The sequence below is a fragment of the Bufo gargarizans genome, chromosome 3 (assembly GCF_014858855.1).
Source record: "Bufo gargarizans isolate SCDJY-AF-19 chromosome 3, ASM1485885v1, whole genome shotgun sequence".
In the NCBI taxonomy this organism is placed as follows: Eukaryota; Metazoa; Chordata; class Amphibia; order Anura; family Bufonidae; genus Bufo; species Bufo gargarizans.
The window spans coordinates 515,662,267-515,677,793 of NC_058082.1; the positions used below are offsets into that span (position 1 = coordinate 515,662,267).

Sequence of the window (15,527 nt, forward strand, 5' to 3'; positions counted from 1 at the left end):
ATTATATGCCTATAGTTGTCTTAAGGAATAGCAAACCCCAAAATTATCTTGTACCTTAAACCAGTATACGAAATCCTCCATGTTACATCTAATGAGGGCCTTCGAGGCAGTGCATGAGACAGAGGTTCAAAGTCCTAATCAGCCTGGAGTATTCTGTAAAATTTATAGCACCTAAAGAACAATTTTAATATTCCTATATAATCTAATTCCGCTAAAATAGTAAGGGTGCATTGTAAAATTTGAATGAATATCTGTTTACCAGTTTTTATTATTATTAATGGTAACACATTCAGATACTGATAATTTTCTATTCCTGTTTTAGGCTTCAGCAAGATGACTGCGGGTACAACTGATGCGGATGAGGCCACAAAAATCCTAGCTGAGAGAAGGCGTCAGGCTCGCCTGCAGAAAGAGCAGGAAGAGCAGGAGAGACATGAGCGCGAGGAAGCAGAAAGGTGCCTCAGTAGTAATTATAGGCTCAGTATATTCTTATTCCTCTCCTGTTAGAGGATGGTTGATAATGCTGTAGAATCATGTAAACTTCTCCTGCTAAATATCAATATTCTTAGGGCTTGTCATTTTGTGCCGCTAAGCAGTGTCTTGCCTTCCAGGATCTTTCTGTTAGATTGGACCATGTGCTTTTAGCTTTAGGAACTTTAGACACTACCACCGGTGACTCTTAACCTATGTCATCGCAGACATTCCTTGTAACGCCACCTCTTGTATTCTAGGCTGTTTTTCTTACATAGCCCTCTGTGTTTTACAAAAGGGCTAGAATGAGATACTTGATGACAGATTATTGTCAGTATTGTTTGAATGTTGTCACACAAATGAAGAAATATTGTAATATATCTTATAACAAAAAATTCTGTTCTGCACTCATCAGACTCCTTCTGCACTGAGCATTCGCACTCAGTTTCCATCGGGTTTAGCAGCTCACTGACGGATCAAGTTACATGCTGCCCATAACAGTGTACGGCAGGGGTGGCCAACCTTACAAACACATAGAGTCAGAAAAAAAAAAAAACGTGTGACTACCAGGAGCCACAAGCTATACATTTATTTTTCATCTGATCTGAGTTTTTTTCTTTCTTATTTTTTCATTAGCAGAGAAGAAAATAAAAAATATATTTTTCATCAGACCCCCAATGCTCATCTGACCTAAGATAGGATCCCCAATCCTCATCAGAACTCCAAATCAGACTCCCAGTGTCAGACCCCCATGCTGAGATCAAGATTCTCCATGCTCAGTACTATAATTTAAAGAAATTGCCTACCTCTCCTGATCGGGCACCTGCTACTCTGCAGGTCTGACACTGTCTCTATGTGACCTGATGCGCACAGGGTCAGGTCCTAGTGAGCGTCTCCACCTACTACGTTCTGACACTCTGCGCATCAGGACATAGTAGCGAGCTGGAGCTGCAGAGTAGCAACGGTGCCCGATCAGGAAAGGAGATATGAGCATGGGGTGGAAAGTGCGCTGGTCTGACTGCTTCCCAGCTCCACCGCTAGAGCGGCACTTGAAGAGACAAAGAGCCGCTGCTGCTCAAGAGCCGTGGGTTGGCCATCCCTGGTCTACGGAGAGGTGAAGAGAAGATAGAGGAGGGAGCAGCTGGAGAGGGACAGGAGGCTGAAGGTCACCCAGAGACCTTGCTTTAGCTTGTACTGAATTTTCTGTCTCGCCACAGTAATGGATTCACAGCTGCATTGCTTAGTACTGCTGTACAATGTCCTTCATGCTGCTGCCGCTGCTTCTGCGGGTGTGCTGCAAAGAGATTTGGGGAAGATTGTTCTATTCTTTGTGTGTGCTGTGTATGGAAAACATTAGCGGCTAGTGAAACTGAGTGAAGGAAAAACGGATTAGAAATGGTGTCTGCAGAGGGGAAAAATGGTGATAAATGCAGGATACAAGCCATGTCATGGCTATATACAGACATAGGACAATGTATTCTGAAAAGTCACCTAAAATGACAGGTATACACTTTCTTCTTTAAAGGGACTCTATCATCAAATGTTTTTTCTCACATATTAACAGCCTATGTGTGAATATTCTGTGTATATAAAAAAAAATTCTTTACAAAAAAGGGTAGCTATATTTTTGGATAAACTGCTTCGAAGTCACTCGATGTATTCTACTTCCTGGCCTGGCCCTTTTTACTTACTCCTTTGTTTGGACTTTTAGAACATCTAACAGCCTCACTTGACTTTCTCAGTCAAGTCCATTCATTTGACCAGAGAGGAAAGGGGTGTGGGTGACTGAATTAGAGCTTCACACATTACACTAATCAAAGCAATGCATTTCTTTAGGGTACATGCACATGAACATGCGTGGCCAATGTCCATATTGTGACCTGCAAACAGCGGGTCCACAATATACAGGCACCGTCCGTGTGCTTTCTGTATAACCGTTGCGCACCCATTCAATTGAATGGTTCTGCAAGATACGGAGCTGTGCGAAGCAGAGGCAAGGAGTGGAAGCACTACGGAGAGCTTCCATGGGATTTTGGTCTGTGCCTCTGCACCACAAAAAAAAAAGAACATGTTATATTTTTTTACGGAGCGGACCATTTCTTGCGGATCTTGGGACTCGTTCAAGTGAATGAGTACGCAAATGGCGGGCACACAGCCGTTAGCCATGCATTGTGGACCGCAATTTGCATGAGCCCTTAGACATATTTTTCAAGGCCTATAAGAGCGCTGTTATCCAAAATCTACTAATCTACTATTTATACTAGCAGTTAGCATCATCCCTTCACAGCAGCAGTAAACTAAATAACAGATTACCTCTGTGTATATTTTATTTTTCTGTGCTGACTGCTACAGAAGGACAATATTTAGTATTAATTTTCAGTTTAGTACTGTTGAAATAAAAAATAAATTAGAGAAAATTAAAAAAAAAAAATGTTTTCGATGAATATTGAGTTTTAAAAAATTACCCTTTCTGGAAGAAGTGTCCCTTTTTAAATGTTTTTTTTGTCTCACGTGTAAAGGCAGAGAATGGAAGAGGAAAGCAGGAAGGCTGAAGAAGAGAGGCGCCGTTTAGAAGAAGAAGCATGTCTTCTGGCTGAGAGGAAAAAACAAGAGGAGGAGGAAGCCAGAAGGAAATCGGAAGAAGAGTCAAAGGCAAGAGCAGAGGAAGAACGCCTGCAGAAGGAAGCACACGAGTTGCAACTGCAGGCCTACTTGGAGAAACAGGTTAATAACCTAATAAATATGAGCTGTATCAGGAGCTTGAAAAACTGGCAATATCACCTGGACACAAGACACCCATGCACATCCTAATGAAATCCTAACATTTTATAATAGGATAATGGCACACAATGGATGCGATATCTGTGCTGCGTTTTTGGTGTGGCAAAATAAAATGCATGCGGTTCTTGCAACAACATGCCTGCATTTATGGTGCATTTTCTTCCAGCAAAGGAAAGCCACACAACAAAACTGAATCACATTAATTACAAAATAGTCACATTTAATGTAATTTAAGTCTGCTGTGTATTTTCCTTTGCTGAAAGAAAATGCACCATAATCGTAAATTGATGCCTTTTTTTGCTGCGTCGAAAACGCAGCACAGCCGCGACATGTGCCAGCACTTTTAGGGTACATGTAGTAATGGGGACATCCATGGCCACACCTGGGATACCAAATATATTTCATCCCTTTCACTCTTTTTTTTTTTAGGTGCAGTTGTTCCCTATATAAAAATAGATTATTGATACTGTATAATATCATTGACATCCTCAAATGTATAGCAACTAAAATATATTATAGAATTTCTTATCGAGCTCTATTGTATTTCAAAACATTTTGGAAGATAATGATTGGTTTTAAAATGTGGCCTCCACACTCCATCATCCTTCATTTTTTTTTAATCAGATCATTTTTATTAAAGGTTTTACATACAGCCAATTGTTCAGATAAACCATACATTATATGACAATAGGACATACTTTAGGACATACTTTATCCAAATCAGCACATCAATAACACTGCATCAAATAAACCTTTATTATCATCCTTCATTTTTAAACAGTTACATGTTATTTTGGAGGCACACAAAGCTGACTATACTATATAAGCTTTTAGTCAGGCTTTCAGTTCACTAATGTTCACTTTTATGAATTTTGCAGAAGGAAGAGACTGAACTAAAGGCGAGAGAAGCTGCAGAAGCCTTGAGAATAGAGAGGGAGCAGATCATACAGCAGATTGAACAGGAACGTCTGGAGAGAAAAAAGGTACTTATGTATGTCGTGAATACATTTACCATGGGGGGAGGGGTGTATATATATGTGTGTGTGTGTGTGTGTGTGTGTGTAGTGTAGTAGTAGTATATATATATATATATATATATATATATATATATATATATATATATATATATTTTTTATTTTTTTATTATTATTGAGTCTTACATTTGCTTAAAATTTATGCTCCCCATTTTGTTTTAGGTCCAATATTCTGTAACAGTTTCTTAGTGCATCTCTATAATTGTTGATATTCGGGTTTTCTGATGGAGAGATGTACGTCCCCTGCATAGATTTAAATTATAATATTCTGCCACAGCTAGAGGGAGCTTTGTAGCTTACTGCATACTTTACTTTATTATTGTTTAAAGCACGACTATACTTTTAGTGTTAGTAATAACACTATATATGTACATTTATATGATTTTATCTTTCATTTGTTAGCTGTTTCATCCTCTGGTGGCTCCATCTTTCTCAGTTTTTCCTGAGCTAGTGAGTAGAGACTAGCTACTACAATGTCTCCCATAGACTGCACATGCAGAAAAAACACATTCTGCTCCCCTATCACTGACTTTCATATGTAGAGAAGCAGAAGACCATTGAAGACAGTATAGAAATGGGTATAGTTCTGAGCAGTGTAGGTGTGAAACCACTAGCTGTGAAGCAATTAAACGCTTTCTACTGGAACATGTTCACTTCTCAGATACAGCATCCATAGACCTCTATATGTAGTGGTAGTTTGATCCTCACTGAGCGGAGCGGAGGCTGAGTGCTGGCAGACGGATGCATTCTCAGTGGATCCGCCTCCACTGAGAATGCATTGGGGCCAGACGGCTACGCTCAGGGCCGCTTGTGAGCCCCTTCAAACGGAGCTCACGAGCGGACACCTGAACGCAGGTGTGAAAGTAGCCTAAGTCGAGAAAGAGGTATTATTCTTTGATACTATATATTACAAAGTTTCTTATATTCGCCTGTACTATTGATTGCTGGAAAGTTAGTTGGGTATGTTCCTATTATGGCCTTTTACACCATTATTATGTGTAGGTTTAGATTATGTTTTTGGGTAGGCCTGAGAGTAGGTCTGGTTTCTATAGGATTAAATAATAAAGATACTTATAATAATAAAGTATTGATGTATTGTTGAAATGTTCCTCTCTAGAGGATTGATGAAATCATGAAAAGAACAAGGAAGAGTGAAGTGATGGAACCTAAGGTATGTGCCTCAATCATGTGAAAATGTGTGGTAAGCACAAGATGTTGTAGGACAGACAGACATGCATGGATCACTGTGATGCCAGATTTATATCAATTAGAAGATATATTTTCTGTGATTGTTAGAGCATTCAAGCAATGTATACACTAATATGACAGGGACCTGGAATTTACACTACATGTAATATATATGGTACACAGGGACGTAGCCCAGTGATGCAGTTGTATTTCATTACCATTGGTGACATTGTTCTTTTGGAAGCTTTTTCTCTAGCTCCAGTTCCAGACTGTTTGTATGACAGGGACCTATGAGTTGGGGCTCATTCACACAACCGTATGAATGAGTCTTCATCGGTTCCATGATTTTGCGTAACGGTTACGGACCTATTTATTTCAATGGGGCCGCAAAAGATGCGGACAGCACACGCAGTTCCATTCCACGGCCCCGCAAAAAAGAACATGCCCTATTGGACAAGAATAGGCATTTTCTATGATAGTGGTGGGCATGTGCGGCCCGCAAATTGCGGATTGCACACGGGCCGGTATCCATGTTTTGTGGATCCGCAAAACACTACGGTCGGGTGAATCGAGCCTTAATTTAGGTATTTGGTAGCTTATGTAGATACTCATTCTATCAATAGCATAGTTCCCAGAATGCCAGATTAGGACTGTCTGAGCTTGATTACTCTAATTCATGTATAATTATTATTTCACAGAAGGAAGAGTCTAAAGCAGATGTTCACATGCCTTTGAAAAGTGAAAATATAGAAACAGATGATGAAAAAGGTATGATAACATTTATACGTTAAAGGGGTTGTGCAGCAATACAGATTGATGACCTCTCGTCAGGATAGGTCGTCAATATCTGATCGGTGGTGTCCCCTGCCAATTAGCTGTTTCCTGTTTATTATACTACGCGTCTCCTGTGGAGCGGTGACGTGTTTTAATTACAAGTACTCACTCCATTCAAGTGAATAGAGCGAGTACTTGTCCATTACACTGCACTTCTGAACCCCCGCCAATCAGATATTGTTGACCTATCCTGATGATAGGTCATCAATATATATTGCTGCACAACCCTTTTAAAGTCTTTGTAGCAATTTTTTTTTATTATTGCATTTTTCTTATTTTGGCCTAAAAATCATTTTTTTCCAGTTGGAATTGAGAATTGAGCTGTAATGAGTGTTTTGAGGTCAGGAGATCTGAGATAAGAGCTACACATTAGCTGTCAGATGATGGGATTCAAGAAAACCGAAACTGACAGTCCCGAAAACCGGCTAATTTTAAACCCTGTGTGAAGAGTGAACATTTTTAGCAAAGAACTATTGAAAAAATGATTTTTAGCCCAAAATAAGTAAAACACGATCCTTAAAAAGTTGTCCTGAAGGTGTCCATAGCCTTTAAGTCAATTCAGTGCTTTGAACATAAGTACAATGTGAGGGATAATGTATCACGCTCTCGTCACACTAACAATTAGAGCCTTAGTTGGGTTTCTATCACTTTTGATGACAAAAATGCAAAGTATGCAGCTCTATTTTTCCCCATAAAACAGAACCCCCAACTGACCTCCATTATAAGTGAAGAGAGTCTGTTGCCATTTTGGATTTGTAGGACGACCGATCCATCACACCTTGTGAAGAGAATACTAGCTACTGTACAGCCATAGCTTGAAAAGGGATCCTATCCCCAGGATAGGCTTTATAAATTAAAGAGGTTTTCTGTTTTTTAAGATACTGATGACCTATAAGGAGTATAAGTTATCAAGTTATCAGATTGATCGCGGTCCGACCCATGGCACCAACACCGAGCAGCTTTTTTCGGCAGCCATCAGCGCCAGGAGCAAAAGGCACAGTTGTATAGTGGCCGAGCTGAGGTACTGCTGCACCTGAATGACCGCTGAGCTGCAGAATGGCACGGCCACTACACAGTGGACTGAGCCACATTCTTCTATCTCTATCCACTGTTTAGTTTCCAGAGGCTGCGGAAATCAGCTGATTGATGAGGGTGCTGGGAGTCAGACCTCCACTGGTATGATATTAATAACCTATCCAGAGGATAGATCATCAATATCTAAAAGCTGGAGTGCCCCCTTAAAATCTGTACTGTAGGACAGAGAAGCAAATAGAAAGGACAGGCAGCTTTTCACCTCTGCTCAACATGCCAAATTGGAAAGCCTTAATCGCACGTCAGTGATTTCCATCAGTGATGGTGAGCCAAAACCAGGACTGGAGCCTCCACAGAGATGAGGTATAAGGGAAAGATCTGCACCTGTTCTCTCTAGGCTCCACTCCTGGTTTTAGTTCACGATCACCGATCACTGACCAAAACACTGATGTGTGAATGAGGCATGAGGTGTAAGGGAAAGATCAGCACCTGGCCTAGTTTACAGCCGTGCCTGGTTTTGGTTTAAAATCACTGATGGAAATCACTGACCGAATACGGACTGTGTGAATAAAACATAAGTCTCGGTACAGTAGTAAGGGCAATATCAAATTGAATTCTAGTAAACGAACGTGTCATCTGTTTCATTATTTTACATGATATTTCTCTGGTATTCTAGGTCAACTCAATGGATTTCCAGTATATGTGGGAAATAAAGTACCAACTGTGACAATCATTGAAACAAAGCCTCAGGATGTGTTCCCAAGTGGCCTCAAGATGAGTGCAGCTTCCATCCATCTTGATGTTCTTGAAGGGAAATATAACAGCTTGGATGATTCTACTGATGAAGTCCAGTCAATGGATGTGAGGTAGGCAAGCCTTGTTATAATCTCAGCCTAAATGACCATTACTGGGCAATATAATCCACGCACACCAATCAACATCAGTGTCAATTTCTTAGCCTCCTTCAGCAATCGCACCATCCAACATGGGTATCATTTCCATAGCCCACACAGTCGTTGTATGACCCATTGTGTAGATGTTTTATGTAAATTTACCAAGTGAGTGTGACTGATACAAAACCTACGCATTGATGATCTGCTTCTGTAAAGATGAAGGATGGTTATATTTAGACGGCATTATCAGTCTGGGTTGTTGTATTCTACTTTTGGCCCCAATCCGAGCTTCTTCTAGTTTGTTTCCATGACAGATGTATTATCTAAGCTCCCCATCTGGGATCCTATTTTTTACACGTTATCTCACTATATTTCAAATTGTTATGCAATAACATTCTTGCACTTAGTAGTCAATTATAAAAGAAATATATATTTCTGCCCACAGCCCCGTGTCCAAGGAAGAGCTTATATCAATCCCAGAATTTTCACCATTGAATGAACATGTTCCTGGTGTGTCACTGGATCAGAATGGGACTAATCATTCTAAAGCTTTAGATGATCTTCTGGACTTCACTGGCCAAGCCACGTACTCCAAGATAGCCAGTGAAAGCATACATATCGATGACTGTAATAGAAACCTTATTGATGGATTTAGCAGTCCCAGTCAAGAACCTAAACTGAACAAGATCTGCTGACTTGCCCAGTGTAATATGGGTAATGTCTTTTATATGAATTAGAGCTGAAAAATTGTATTTTCTGTAAATAACGACCGCTGCCTGTTTCTGTGTGGTCACATGGGTGAATCCCCTGCCTGCCACCATCTGTTGTCTTATGGACGTGGAGATCGCTGCTCTCCCATGTTTACATAACCCATCTATGAGCCTTCAGCTAAATAGCTGGGAATAAGGCACAAGGGAAGTTCCAGTATTATGGGACACAACATAAAAGTTTATGGTACATTAAAAATATTTACTATAAAGTGCCCAAAGAGCATCTGTCAGCAGATTTGTACCTATGAAATTGGCTGACCTGTTGCAATGTGCTCTTGGCAACTGAAGGCATCCTGGTTGGTCCCATGTTCATATGTGCCCGCATTGCTGAGAAAATTTAAGTTTTAATATATGCAAATGAGCCTCTTGGAGCAACATGGGCGTTGCTTTTACACCTAGAGGCTCTGCTCTCTCTGCAACTGCCGCACCCTTTCCACTTTGGTAGGGGCAGGGAGTGTAAACGTCTTCACACCAGGCCCTGTCAATCAAAGTGGAAATGACGTGGCAGAGCCTCTGGGTGTAATGGCAATGCCCCCATTGCTCCTGGAGGCTCATTTTCATATATTAAAACATCTTTTTTTCAGCAAAGTGGGCACATATGAACATGGGACCAACACAGATGCCTTCAGCTTCTATGCACACATGTAACATTTCAGCCAGTTTCATAGCTACAAATCTGCTGACAGATGCCCTTTAACAAGCAGGTGTGCAGACCAAATGAAAGTTTTCCTAGTGTTTTATACTGATGACCTATCCTCAAGATTGATAAATGCAGATGGTATCAGCAGCATCTCCCATCATCGACTTTTATTTGGACTTCAAAGCAACAATACACATGGCAACGTTTCGGCTGATACATAGCCTTTATCAAGCCTTTATCAAGCTGTGTATCAGCCGAAACGTTGCCATGTGTATTGTTGCTTTGAAGTCCAAATAAAAGTCGATGATGGGAGATGCTGCTGATACCGTCTGCATTTATCTATATACTCCGGCCGTTGGATCTAAGGCCATCGGTGAGGCTGTTGCATCTATTTGGATACATCAACAAGGACCGAGAGGTGCTGCTTCTACACTTTGTTTATTGCTATCCTCAAGATTGGTCATCAGTATCTGATCAGTGGGGGTCTGACCCACAGCACTTCTGCCTGTTTGAGGATGCTGCTGCACTCCTGTAAGCACCACTGTCTCCTTGCAGCTTAAAAAGCACAGCGCCATCCATTGGATAGTGGTTGTGCTTGGTATCACAGTTCAACCCCATTCAATTGAATGGGAATGAGCTGCGCCTAGGCCATTTGACTGATGAATGTGGCGTCACTGGCCTAGGAAGATGCAATCAAACAGCAGAGGAGTTGTACCCTCACCTATCAGATACTGATGACCTATCCTGAGGGTAAGTCATTAGTATAACACTCGGAAAACCCCTTTAAAGAATTCCGGTTCTATAGATGTACTAGGTTTGCTAATGTGAGAAGTCTGATATGAAGACGGGCACCTCTGACAGCACATCAAACTTGGAATAGGATGAGCTACAGCCAAAGATAACATTTATGATTTACTCCGGTAACTTTGCTTCACCAAATTTACAGCAGGTCACATGAATCCATGTATTTATCTTTCCATGTATACGTAGCTCAAGCTGATGGCACAAATTTGCCCTCTCAATGCCAAATGAGCAGTGTGTAAATGCCAGAGCCGCCTTCTGCTGTCTACTTCCTGCAAGATACCATGCCATGCCAGAAAGTAAACCTCATGTCACACTGGTTCTACAATCATGAGAACAACATGAACCAGGAATGTTTCCATCTCCTTTTTGAATGAATCTACTACTTTCTAGTATTGGGCAGGAACGTCTAGAATGTGCTGGAAACATTCCTTACAAGTTCAGCTCTGTGATAAAGTAATAGCTTTATACAGTTGCTGCACATTCATGCTATGCATTCTACATATGTTCCTGGAGGACATCTTTTATTCTTTTTTTAATCTTCCGCCCTGCCTTTTCTCCCGTATAGTGGGTTTCCACCACTATAGAATAATCCCTTGCATGTGCGTCCCTTGTCACCCTGCTCCTGCTCTAATAGCTCTGATCCCAGCCATGGAACTTTTTGAATGGGCGACACCATCAAAGGGACTGGTGACATGATGGCGGACCAGGGGGGCCCTATGTAGTTATCCCTGGAGACCTAGAGAGGACCGTTAGTTTGCTAAGCCTGCTCTTAGGGTACACTAAGTGTATGTGAAACCAGCCTATGTGAGATTATTAGTATGGATATAAATAGACCTATAGACTGCTGGTTTTAGGTTGGATTTTTAAGAGTCCAGTACAATGGAAGCACCTCAGATATGGGGTCACATAAAATCCTGCAAAATTAGACCTGTGCTCAACTCTTCTTTCTGCCTCTGTTTGAATATGACCTGTGTCATTTTGTAGGCTGGAGCTACACAGTGAAGTGTCTCAGAAGAGTCGTGCAACTAAAAACATTTGTGCAACTTGACTATTTTACAGCTTCGATTTGGCTGGAAGTAAAAAAAAAAAACGTTGCAGACAAGTCGCATGCAACTTACATTGCGGTTCGTGATGGTAAAGTCACATGTGACTGCAGACCAAAAATCCAAGTGTTGGACTTTTTGCGATTGTCGAATTGCAGTGGAGGCATGTCACATTGTGACCCCATTGACATTCATTAGATGTGATGTTACATTGCAATCTTCATGTCATGTGATGAATCTCATGTTGCCTAAAGCATCACAGATCAATATCAAGAGCTGATCTCCCCTTTGTAGATCTTTTATTCTACAAATCATACAAGTAAGTTTGGTCTGGGCAGGAAGAAAATGTCCCCAAGACACAAATATAGGGTCTAGTACGTTCAGTATAAAGAAGTACATCAAAACTTTCTTTTTCTTGTGCTCTCATATTTTGTTTTTCTACAGGTGCTGCGGAGTAACTCGGCAAGAAACGCGCTTTGGGCCAATGAATACTTTTGGCAGTTGACCATCAAGAAACAAATATTGGATTTTATTATCAGAGCTGAATATATCCTGCAATTCTTCATCTATACCGTTTAAATTAGTTCTGTGTTGGTAAAAAAAAAAAAGCTACAGTGGCTGCATAGTTTGAGTGCGGAAACATCTGTGGGGCACCTAGTTAATGAAAAGCTGCTCTTGGTATTAGAATGGGTCACTTGCTGTACGGGTGATTTTCTACTGCTTTTGGTCTGTCTGTGCAGTTATATTGCAGAAGGTTTTTTGTTTTTGTTTTTTGTTTTTTTTTTATTAGGATTTTCATCATTGTATTCCAAAAAAAACAAATCAGACACTTGAACACTGGAGAAAATGGAAGTTTCTCTTTGCTATCAATAAGGCACACATTGAACCTCTCCCTACAGATCCTAGATGTATACAATCAGATAACGGCATTCATTTGATGTACTATATGGTAACATCTCCTCCATCCTTGGGTTAGTACTGGACCAACCCTATCCAACCAGTTTAAGGGGATTATAGTACAAGAACGTAGAGGCCAGTGTTCAATAGTAGTTTTTTAATACATTATATTGATTTCACATGGTTCACATGGTTTTACAGTGTTTGGATGAATGTCATAAAATAGTTAGTCTGGAGAGCCAGGATTACCCTCAAAGCTGAGCTCCAGAACTTGTAGTATCCTTCGTCTTAGATACTCAGTTTGAAGCCAACTCTTTCTAAAATAATTCAGAGCTTTAGATTTAAAGTGTACCTAAACCTTCAAGGAATTTTTTTTAAAACTGTTACGAATACCATAATACAGAGTTTTGTAATATGCTAGTATTTTATTTTTAGATTTTATTGCTTTAGTAGTCGGAACAGAACCCATACGGCACAGCCATGTATGCGGTGTACAGATTAGGACTTTAGTGAACGCTGTACTGGCAGCCTGTGCCCTCCACTCCGCTGAAACTTCTGCCGTACAACATTGGTGTAGGCGTATCCTGCACCGATGCACTATGCCAGCGCAATGAGGACAAGTAGGAGCTCTGCTTAGCACATTGTTGCTCCTGCATGACCTTGCTCCTTTCAACTAAAGTGTGGTATAGCCCATCGATGCAGGGTATTCTGCACTAATGTTCTATGGCAGATCCTTAAGCGGAGCAAAAGGCACAGACAAGAGCAGTGATGTGTGCTTCTGCCAGCGCGGTGCTCGCTGCAACACATATTGTTAAAGTCTGAATCTGTAACACCGGATACATGGCTTTGTTGTGCGCTGCAGTGCATAGCGCTTCAGGAAGGCCCAAACATCCGAGCCCGTTTGGCTACTAAAAGAAAATCTATAAATAAGATATATTACAAAAATCATTGCTATGATACTTGAAATGGTTTAAAAAAATTACTTGAAATTTTGGGTACACTTTAAACAGGAGAAAGGTTGATCACCACTGACAAAGAGAAATTCACACTAAATCATATTAGTTCTTTGGATATGGATTAAGGTCTTAGGGTGTTCAGGTTACAATAGGGTATCCCCTGTCCACTGGCTAGAGGATAACAAATTGGTGTGGGTCCAAATGGGTCATGATAAGGTTGGTCCTGTATGAATGAAGTGGCAGGTCAAGCATTCAGTCTGTGGGACTTTCAGAGATGGCTGAGCCATGTACTTGGTTCTCCTGCAATCCCATAGAAATGAATGGTGTGGCAGTGAGCATGCTCGACCACAGCTCCATCCATACAGAGGACCCGCATTGTCATGATCAGTAGGAGAGCGCATGACTCAGACCTCCACAGTGGATAGGAGGTAACTTGTTGCTAATGGAATATGTAATAATTATTTGGCTCATGTGATGGAGACAGTTCTGGATGTGGATACTTTTATGCCACATTCAGACACATACATTGCACCAGTGGTTTAATTGTAATCTGACCCATATCTACCATGGTTCTACTGAACCAAACTTACAGCACAATAAGAATCTATGGTGTTGTATGCTTGGTATAGTCCAAGTTAGGGTGGGTCCTATTTTACATCATCAATATGGACAGTATTTGACAACTCAACAGAGTAAATTTATTCTACAGGTTGCTTTTTTTATTTTTTTATTAATTTATTTATGTATGTAGAATTATGCTAGATATAAATTTGAGTTATTATATGATCCCGTAGTGAAACGATGAGATGACAAATATTAGGCTCCATTCACACGTCCGCAATTCTGTTCCACATTTTGTGAAACGGAATAGCAGACCCATTCATTTCTATAGGGCCACACGATGTGCTGCCCAGATCCGGAAATGCGGATCCGCACTTCGGGGTCCGCAATTCCGTTCCCGAAAAAAAAATAAAAAAAAATAGAACATGTACTATTCTTGTGCGCAATTGCGGACAAGATTAAGCATTTTCTATTATAGTGCCGGCGATGTGCGGTCCGCAAAATGCGGAACGCACATTGCCGGTGTCCGCGTTTTGTGGATCCGCAAAACACACACGGATGTGTGAATGGACCCTTAAAGAACATTTCTGTCCTGTGCTCTGACGTAAATATAACCCCAATGAAGAAGATATTTTGTGGGTGAATACTTCTGGGTGATAACTGGTTGTAAATACTGATGTGTGACAAATATTGGCGGACTGGTAAAGCACTACTGTAAGAGCAGGTTTACTGAGCAGCACTTTACAGGTACTCATGTTACTGCCCAAATTTCTGTATAGAACTAATAATGAGAATGTAACCTGTATAAAGATGAAGTGCCATACATTGTAAATGTAATCGGTTCTGTATGTGGACTACTTCATTGTTGTTACGCTGTATATATTATTTTACAATTTGTTTTAAAAAGCCACAGTACATGATGAAAAAGTGAAGGTAAATTCCTTGACGTGTTCCGGATATATGTGGGTTGTGTGTTGAAACTAAACCAGTGCAGACATTAGTACATACATCTTTGCAGCAGTCATAAAGCGTCCTCTGTAGGCACATGGCGGAGGTAGTCTGGCGATTGTCACTTCCTTGGGAGGCTGCACCTCTTTCACTTGTGTCTGAATGTTGTGACTACTTCCTAAGAAATGGATTAGCTGAACTTGTTAGTAGCCTCCATTGTGTAAAGGCAAATGATACTTAATAATTTTCAGGGTAAAAAAAAAAAGCAATAAAGATAAAAACCATAATGGACAAGGATGGATTTGATCTTTTTTTTTTTTTTCAATTAAAAGAAATGGGTATTGAAGCATAATAAAATGAGACTGAAAGCTGTAATAATACAGGTCACGCACCAATTCGCAGTGCTGTCTGCAGTACAGAGAATATTACGTGCGTCTCAGTATAACAACGCACGTTGCCCGTTATATCCATGCTGTTGGTATCCATCTTGCTTAATGTGCAATAAAGCTTAAGCATGTTTCTGTGACTTGCCATCAAAACACGTGATGGTCATATGTGTTATATTGTACTTTAAAATGTCCATTGAGATGTGATATTTTGTTACAAATTGTAGATTCATAATTGGCATGACATGTATAGCATGTATAGATCAAAGTGAAATACATTTTTGTTTTG

The 15,527-nt window shown here is 40.5% G+C and overlaps 1 protein-coding gene across 2 annotated transcripts in view; it reads left to right on the forward strand.

The window, feature by feature from the left end:
- Nucleotides 1-14,282, forward strand: part of MAP7D2 (MAP7 domain containing 2) — a 136,578-nt gene extending 122,296 nt beyond the window's left edge. For both annotated transcript variants that reach the window (XM_044283972.1, XM_044283973.1), the window contains exons 10-17: nucleotides 323-455; nucleotides 2,991-3,195; nucleotides 4,131-4,235; nucleotides 5,404-5,457; nucleotides 6,173-6,242; nucleotides 8,017-8,206; nucleotides 8,679-8,947; nucleotides 11,935-14,282. In XM_044283972.1, coding sequence (XP_044139907.1) covers nucleotides 323-455; nucleotides 2,991-3,195; nucleotides 4,131-4,235; nucleotides 5,404-5,457; nucleotides 6,173-6,242; nucleotides 8,017-8,206; nucleotides 8,679-8,928 — 1,007 coding nt within the window. In that variant the 3' untranslated portion in view covers nucleotides 8,929-8,947; nucleotides 11,935-14,282. The remainder of the gene's footprint in view (nucleotides 1-322; nucleotides 456-2,990; nucleotides 3,196-4,130; nucleotides 4,236-5,403; nucleotides 5,458-6,172; nucleotides 6,243-8,016; nucleotides 8,207-8,678; nucleotides 8,948-11,934) is intronic.
- Nucleotides 14,283-15,527: the final 1,245 nt, after the last annotated feature.